Source organism: Fulmarus glacialis, unplaced genomic scaffold (assembly GCF_000690835.1).
Source record: "Fulmarus glacialis isolate BGI_N327 unplaced genomic scaffold, ASM69083v1 scaffold3953, whole genome shotgun sequence".
Taxonomy (NCBI): domain Eukaryota; kingdom Metazoa; phylum Chordata; class Aves; order Procellariiformes; family Procellariidae; genus Fulmarus; species Fulmarus glacialis.
In genome coordinates, this window is record NW_009200878.1 from 82,276 (window position 1) to 91,431 (window position 9,156).

General features: G+C 39.0%; 1 protein-coding gene across 1 annotated transcript in view; it reads right to left on the reverse strand.

The window, feature by feature from the left end:
- FOCAD (focadhesin) overlaps nucleotides 1–8,561 on the reverse strand; it is a gene marked incomplete at its 3' end in the record, with an annotated part of 88,412 nt that extends 79,851 nt beyond the window's left edge. Inside the window, exons 1-3 of the mRNA XM_009573739.1 lie at nucleotides 8,505–8,561; nucleotides 5,429–5,503; nucleotides 3,747–3,902 (exon numbers count right to left, since the gene is read on the reverse strand). Coding sequence (XP_009572034.1) covers nucleotides 3,747–3,902; nucleotides 5,429–5,503; nucleotides 8,505–8,561 — 288 coding nt within the window. The remainder of the gene's footprint in view (nucleotides 1–3,746; nucleotides 3,903–5,428; nucleotides 5,504–8,504) is intronic.
- Nucleotides 8,562–9,156: the final 595 nt, after the last annotated feature.

Genomic DNA, 9,156 nt, shown 5'->3' on the forward strand with positions numbered 1-9,156 from the left:
TACTGTCATGTATGTAGTTACATTAATTTATTCTTCCATAAGAGGAGGAACCCAGGAACAAAACTGACACTCAAAAAGCCTTGAGTTCTCCTTAAGGACCTCCTCACATCTGCCTACACAATTTTGGGCAAGTTGTGCATCCCCATGTCTTTGTTTTCCTTTTCACATAATGAGCAAAACAGCAGAGAATAATTAATGTATCAATTCATGTATGTAGTTACATTAATTTATTCTTCCATAAGAGGAGGAACCCAGGAACAAAACTGACACTCAAAAAGCCTTGAGTTCTCCTTAAGGACCTCCTCACATCTGCCTACACAATTTTGGGCAAGTTGTGCATCCCCATGTCTTTGTTTTCCTTTTCACATAATGAGCAAAACAGCAGAGAATAATTAATGTATCAATTAAAACTTCTGATGGTTTGCTTCTACCATATCTTACAAGTACATTTGCTGTCCCCAGCTTAACTGAAACTGGTGCTTTTAACATGTTAAAAACGGAAAAATTAGCTCTTCTCTGAATGCAAGTATACAGGTAAACATCCAGCATGGTATACAAATTTCAGCCATGCCACTGTCTAACAAGAGAAAGCAACAGAAATCACATTGTCAGAAAAGACACTTGAGACATCTAGTTTGTGATGACTTTTGACCTCAGGAGCCAAGGACTACACAAAATAGATACATACAGCTACTTCATCTCCCTCCTCCTATGTTGTTTAACTTACCATTCAGGAAAATTCAAGAAACAACAGTATTTCTGGAATTTTGATAGAATTTTGCAGATTCTCCCGGAGAGACGCTAATGAAATTAATGGAGTCCACCACAAGGGGGAAAAAAAGCTCTGTGACCATGCAGTAAAGAAGAGTTCAAGAAGTCTAGAGTTTATTACTGCTTGGCTGAGTTTACAAGGACAACTTTCAAAATTTTGCTCTCCTCTTCATAATTAAGTGCTTTCCACACCTTTCCAACCAGACAATGCCAGATCCAACCCAATCCCTTCTCAAGCAAATAGCCTGGATTCTATAATGAAACACACTTTCAGAAGGTGAAAATGTAGAAGCAGAGGGAAGAAAAGAGTCATGGTTGATTTCTTGACTTTTCATCTAGAACATGCTATACAATTGCATCATCATCCCCTAAAAATCTATTTGATAGTTTACCACTCACATTAATAAACAACAATTACTCCTCACTTTATTCACATAATGAACAGGAAGAGCTAACACAATATACAATTATAAGATATCGTCACTTGACAAAAAGTTACTTCTATCACACAGGGCAAGATAAGGGAGGAAAAAGAGAATTGGGTGCTGGGTTTTTTTTTGTTTTTCTTTTTTACTGTTCCCCCTTCTTCCTTCCTAGTAGGAAAAAAAATCTGAGAAATCTATTTCATATGCATACACATGCACTCACATAAATATAATGTTCCATAAAGTTGAAACTCTTGGGGTATCAGAGGAAACTGAACACTGGGTCTAAGAGACAGTTATGGTACAATGATGCACCAGAGAGGGAAGAATAGATTCCCATTTGTATAATGAGCAGATAGTGTGAACCACATAACAAGTCAACTCAGATAAGTACCGGATGTTCACCTCTGACAAAGCAAAATGACTCTCCTAGCATGCAGATTTGATACACCTGACAAAATAAAACCCACCAGGTGCACTAAACCCCTGCTAAATTCATCATAACAGAAGGAAGAAAAGCAAGAACACAACATGAGTAGTCTTTGCCAAAAAAACATTCACCTAACTCCATTCAGCACTGAAAGGTGTGCAGCAGTTGCAAGTGCCTTTCAGCTGGCTGCCACTGGCTGCTAATTTCATATTTACTTTATTTTAGAGACACTGCGCACACAGCAGTGCAAAGCCACAGAGCAAGCCTGGATGAAAATTTGGCAGGGAACAGGATGATGAACAGCAGGCTACAATTCTAAAAGAGTCAAGAAAAAAAAAAAGTATCAGCACTGAAATGAACCAATCTGAAATTGGCAATTTAATCAAGCTCCTGAGGCTACAGACACTTCAAACCCACAGACTTCCTGTGGTTAGCGTATATAAACCCTGCTTTGCAATCCATAGTGGATGTGGTTTGAATCGTGGCAGCTGGCGGGGAGGGGGGCGAGGAACCACCAAAAATACATAAAACCTTCCTGGGTAATTTGCCAGCACTCACTATAGCAATCAGTCATGGGTGTTGGTTTCACACACAAAAAAAATCTAAGAATGGTGTAGAAATGGGGCAGATCCAAGCCCTTTCAATACGTAACTCTGACTTTGTTTTTAAGGTTAACTCAATCCTAAATATCCCATTTTACGCTTTTTATTTTCTGAAGTACAAAATTGTGTAACATTTCATTTCCTTATAAACTGCTCATTCTGTAACAAACCCTTAGCTGAACAGGAATTTCAAATTTTTTAGTCTGCAAGCCACAGCTAATGAAACTTTCCCTCCACTTTACCCCACACAAGTTCAGGTTCTCATAGTCTAAGCACAGGTCCTTTTACTTCTTCGTTAACAACGCAGATTCTTCCCTTAACCCCAAACTGAACTAGTAAAATTTTGTTATTTGGAGGACAGTGGTTTGCAGAAATTAATTGTATTGTAAAAATACATTTACAAAACCTTTCCTAGGGATCCATAACCACCTATTGTAAACTCAGCATAGAATCGGCATCATCACAGCAAGATCCTGGCTATAAACAAGCAAGTCACAAGGACAGAAACAGTCTTTTTTAAAATATCTGATTTCTTCAGCATTTCACTAGTTTACTCAAACCTAAACTCACCTTTGGCTCAGACTGACCATGACAAACCTCAGCCTAAAACTGATTACGTGAAGGCCAGAAGGTGTGAAAGACATGTCTTGAACAGCATGGTTCTTGCAACCTCTATGCTGAGCCCACCAGTCCCCCCCGCAATACATCACAGGTGTAGCACCAATTAGCTGGCTTGGCTGAAAACAACTCTAGCATTCTCTAGGAAGAGAATGAGAAGGCTTAGTGCAGAAATCCAGTTAGCTGCCAAAAATCAGCTAAGAAAGATAACCCAAGGAACTTTATAAGGTTGGTAGATTTGAATGGAAACATCTTCCCAATCACCATTTAACTTCCCATTTATAAGTTTTACGCACAGTGTCTTTTTCCCCCCACAACTGCATTCTGTCAGTATGTTGCACAGGCAGCCTACCTCAAAACACCATTGTGAGACGTAAGCATTACATTTGCAGAATTTTTTAAGAAGTAGTAGCTGCAGAGTTACACAAAGTGATGTCTTCCTCAGCAGAAAAGGAAACAAAACCCCACATTCCTAATCTCCACCCACAGTCTTATGGTGACTCTATTTGAGCAACTAGTTATTTGGACAGACTGATTAGAAAGTTATTTCCCTCTCCCATTACTTTTTCCCCCCTTCCCCATGACAGAGGCAACGAAACTAGACAGTTTATTGATTTCTGACAGTTCCAAGTTCAGAGCATTGGTCTGAACTGCTAACAATTTCAGCTTATATGCATAGGATACTCTGTGAGTTCTTAAGTCAGACCCACACTGTCACACTGCCAAGATGAAAGCAACAGCCTTCAGCAGAGTGGCAAGGCAATGCCAATCCTTAATGCCACAGCTTATCTAAAGGTACTACCATTTACAGAACCTCTCCTCTTCCCCTGTATTTACAAGGGAAAAGCAATGACTGATAATCAGCCGACAAAAGATACAAAATCAGGCAACCAAACACTACCTTGCTGAAGGAATTAGGTTGAGAGCTCCATGAAGAACATAGTCGAGCTCAGCATGTTTCTCTGCAACAAGTGCCACCAACCCCTCAGAGCAGGCTGTTCGCACGGCAACATTCTCACTGCAGCACTTCTCCCAAAGCAAGTTCAGAGCAGGAGTCTGAAGTCAAAAGCATGAGACACAAGCAATGAGAAAGCTGATACTGATTTCTCTTCATTCATCTCAAACACACTTTTAAAAAAAAACCTACTCAACAGCTTCTCCTGAAGTCTTAGAGAACAGAAGGAGGAAGCTGGAGTACAGATTCTACACCTAAGAAAGGCCTTTCCCAGGACAGTTCATACTTTCCTGCCCCCTATTGCCTATGCCCTCAGTAGGGTCAGGAGTCTCTGAGAAAAGCGTAAGGCAGACGAATTTTTCAGCTGTGCCTATGCAGGTAGACTATCATCAGTTTCACTTTCCTTAAAATGATCAACGTGTAATTGGAGATAACTCAGGAACTATGTCAAGCTATGTCTACACCAAGGTGTGGTGCAGACTGCTAGAAGCAGGCATTCAAAGGGCTATCCAGAAGTAAGTCATCTTTACTCACCATATCAAGTCCTCAGTGGTCTCCATTTGCTAGTAAGCACAAAGATTTGGCAGCATCCATCAAAATTGCTGCTTGTTTTCATGCTAAATTTGCATTCACAGGTTAGTTTGTTGACTTTGTAGCTTCCAAATGGAGAAACAAGGAACGTTTTTAAACAACTGAACACTGCAAAATGCTCTTTGAATAGAAAGGGAGTCTGTAATGTCTAAGCGGCCCAATCTTCAATTTTAGAAGGTGTTGCTGCATTTCAGTTTAATACCAAATGGGAAGAGTCAGCTTGTAGCTCAAAACAGAATGTCATTTGGGAACATGATTATGATCAGGACTGGTGGAGGAGCCCCTGTTAGAGAAACTACACACTTCCAACATTCCCTCACATCAAAACTCAGCACTTTTTAGTTTTGGGTTTGCTAGTTTGGGGGGGCAGGTTTAAGACTTCAGACTGGGACAAAAAAAGCCACAAATCATTTTCTGCTCATTTCTGTACAAATCAGCTTTTGGGGAGAAAAAACAGAGGAGCAAATCCTAACTAACACCTCTCCTACATTGCTATAACACTTGCAAATGCCAGCATTTCTGTCTCAGTTAGCAAGACAGACCTGCACTGAAGCGAGCTTGACTCGACTAAAAGAGCGAAGTATGCCTTTGCACCATGCTCTCTCTCTCAAAAAAAAAGCTCTACTTAGCTAATATGAAATATAAAACCAATAAAGGTATGTGAAATGCCGTATTTTTTGAAATTTTTATAGTGATGTAAAAGACTTTCCTACTCAAGTGACAATGTCTCAGCACATGGCACTTCACTTGCAGTAACGTAATTAAACTCAAATAAAACTCTCTTAAACTGAGCATAGCTAATGTTGGTATTCTGCAGAATTAAGACTTCTGCCATTAAGACTTCTGATGGAAGTAAAACTGCTCTTCTGATCCCAGAAATTTACTGTTTCTACCTGTATTCCCAGACACACATTGGTAACTACCTTACTTAACTTCCAGGATTTATTAAAATTACACAATGGGGAATGGCAAACCATAGAAAAACTTAAGCACATGTGGATGGGAGAGGAGACAGAAGTGAAAGAATGCCACAGACCTGGTCAGACGCCTGCCTGATCTTCTCTGGAGAAACATTTTCTTTCAGTACTGCAGCAATCAGATGACCCACTGCCTAAAAGAGAAAAAGAAATAAAAACCACATGCAGATCAAGTGTTATTTTTCAATTCTCCATTGGGAAGAATTTACACTGCTCTTGCATATGATCATTTTATCATATCATTTTATTTGAAATACCAAACTTACTGGTATGGAAGCTGAAATATGTTTTAGGGCCAAAAATCTCCATAATGCTGGCATACAACTATTTACTGTTATCCTGAGGCAGAAAAGAAACAAATTTCCATAGGGCTCCACATAGATCCAAGGGTCTCTTTGTACAGAACCTCTTATAAGATTAGAATCAGGTACATACTCAGAAATTGCAGATATTTTAATGCATCAACTGTAATAGACATTTACAGCTCCACTGCTGTACAGATCTCAGTGTACTTAACAGCACTGGTAATTATTAAATCCTTAATAATATAAGGTAGCGGAAGCAAGAGATGAAGTGGAACACAGCAAATCTAAACAACTTGCCCAAATTTTTGCACCACAAGTTTTGATAAACACTGATGATAAACATACTATCATACCTTAAGCACTTTACATATCCTCAAGCATACCTACTGCCAGAAATGCTTTACTTTAAACAAGGCATTTGAAGTTAATAGTATTCCTCATAAAGCTATTCTGCAGCTGAGATCACAAGCAACATTTAGATTTTCAAGGTCCTCCAAAAAAAATGCTTCAGTTCTAAAGAATGAGGGCTTCAGTGCTAAAGAAAGCACGTTTGTTCATTTGAGGTTTATCTATTTTGATAGAAGGAATGTCTGATTTCCTCAAACTGCCTTTAAAAATATAAATGTGGACTGAAATACTGAAATACCTTCAAAGCTTTCAGGGTGTTTGAACCCAGGCTTTTGTTTTCTGCCTCATCTCTAATGCCTTACTCTGTCTTGTTTCATGATTGATACTGCTACACAGAAAATCATTTCCCTGAGAGCCACAAGGACATCTTTTCATACTAAGAGTACAAAAAAGTTTCAGATTATCAATGTACCCAGAACAGCAGCTGCATCTACTCTTCTACGGTAAGGACAGATCCTTACTTTTGGAAAAATTAAACTAGGAAGCCAGCAAGAAAAAAAAAATAATAGTAACATTTCTGTTTTGCTAGCATATAAAAAGACAGGAACAGATTATTTTAAATGTTTCCACATTTCTTCTCCTTTCAGGATTTATTTATGCTTCATTTAGATATTAGTTGCTGGCCTGACATGACAAACAGTAGCACTCCGAGATAGCAGTTCGCATTTCTAGGAAAGATGACACTTTCTAGACTACAAAGATTATGCCTTTCAAAGGTTTGCATATGTACTTTAACACATTTGACTTAAAAAGACAGTTTATTATTTGGGAATCTTACTCGTGTGAAAACAAAGAGAACAATGGGACAAAGTCAGGTATTTATCTCTGTTTCTGTGCAGCCACCCCATTGCAAGAGCAACATGCTCCCTAGGCAGATTAGATCTTTTTTAGTGCACTTACCAAGTGAATCTTCTATCATTTTTTCTTTTTCCTGCTCATAAGCAACTTCAGAAATTAATTCACACCCACATCCTTAAAACACTTCCATTACACTGGAAAAGGGGCTTATCAATAGAAAGTGGCTTTTGCAGTGAGCTATACAGGAAAGTCAAAATGTAGATTAGCCCACTGCATTCCAAGAATTCACTAGTAAAACTTTTTGACCTACAAAACTATGCTCAAGTTCCTCACTTCGCTGATCCCTGTCTGTAGGTTACATGCTCTGCAGAGATGTCTTGGTTGGTCCCAGAAAGAGAAGACATCGGTCATGAAGTTGAATCCTGGCCTGATGATAGTTTGAAGACTACAGCATGTTTTTCAGGGGTCACAGAATATAAGTGAAAACTAACAAAACAACCAAAGCACAGCATAAAATCAACCAAAGCACAGCAGTAGCCCTTAACGATGTGCAGCTGCAATGATAAGCCAAGACACTTCAGCAATACTTTTACCATGGGGACACTGAGGAAAAATGAACTGGTTCAAAGATGCCAAGTCCTACTCATCAAGGTTAGTAATGACTTGAACTCATCTGCAGTACAAGACCCTGCTAGACCTTAGATGAAGTCTAGCTTTTAGGGACACGACTTCCTCTCCTAAATGCCAAGCTGATCACAAGGGAACTTCTGTGTCTCTGTTTCAAACTTAATTATTGTAAAGCAATGTAGACTAAGCTGAACTGAAAAGGCAGCAGAGACACCAGGTTGCATGGACTGCATTTACATCAACTTATTCCATCAAACAAATGGCTACATATTTCATCCTGAATTCAAAACAGGAAGAGAAAGAAAATGGGGAAGTTACAGCTGAAGAGATACATTTTTAACACGGAAGTGAGAGACGGCCAAAGTAAGGAAGGTGTATTTTTAAAACGCAGCCTATTACTTCCTTCCTTCCTGTCCATTAAAAATACTATGATAAACACTTTATGCACATGAGAAAGTTTCAGGTGAACATGATTAGGAGCCAATGCATGGATCTGAAAATCAAAGGGTTTGGTCTGCTGATCATAGTGGAGCTGTATATAGTTATTCTTTACAACAGACCAGACTGCAGTAGTTCATCAGCTCTCATCACACAGGACGAAAACAGATCAGTCCTAAAGACAGTTGTAAAGTATTGTCAAGTATTTCGACCGCACACATGACATCTGGTAACTCCGGGCTTCTCTCAAGATCACAGAGTCACTAAAAACCATTTGGCCCCTGTTCAATCTTCCAGTCCTGCAGAGTTTCTGATTTTCCTGGAGAGACTTTACAGTGATGAGCAATTATGTCCAATGCTTGGATTACACAGAGAGGGCAATTAGCATCTGTTTGCAACTTAAGAATAGCCTACTTCTATGGTTTTCCGTCTTTGGAGTAAAAAAAAAAACCCAACAAAAAAGTCTTCCTTATTACCTTTTTACAGACAGGCAGCAGGCCTTGGAACAAATGTTTCCACAAACAATTCCATTTGTTTAATGATTTTAAAAACAAATTACCTGTGACTGAATAACTGCATTAGGAAATTCAAACCGCTTCTTGATGTCATCCAACATTTTCGGTCTGTCACATGACACTAACTCTCACTCTGCAAGAGAGATTCAAAAAATATAATTAGGACTAGGAAAGAAAGCGTGCTATTGGCCAGAGAAAAATACACAAGATTTATGTGGCACTTAACAGCAGATGTAAGCATTATAGCATTTTCTTCCCCCCTCCTAAGTCTACTGTACTACCTTGCTTTATGGGCTTAAACCAAAGAAATGCTGAATAATCATTGGTCTTGCATAAAGAATGGGTGACTGACATTTCTTAAAGCTGGAGCAAATACAGAGTTCCATACGGCACAGCATACGTGTATTCTGAGAGCATTTATCCTTGAGAGCATTTTAAGTACATCTCACTGACCTGAAAATGGGACAGCTCAAGAGGAGTTCACAGTTTCTAAAACATGATTTAAAATGCAAAATTCTCCACAAATTTTTTCAATTATTTCACACAAAACCAGAAGTAAAACAAACAAAAGACCCACCTGTGAGACTGTAAATGGGAATTGTAGTTAGGGGCGGAACACTTGACAAAAAAAAACTTCTCTGTAAGTTGGAATATGCACGCACCCACAAGCACACAGGAACCTAAATTGGAGAGAAA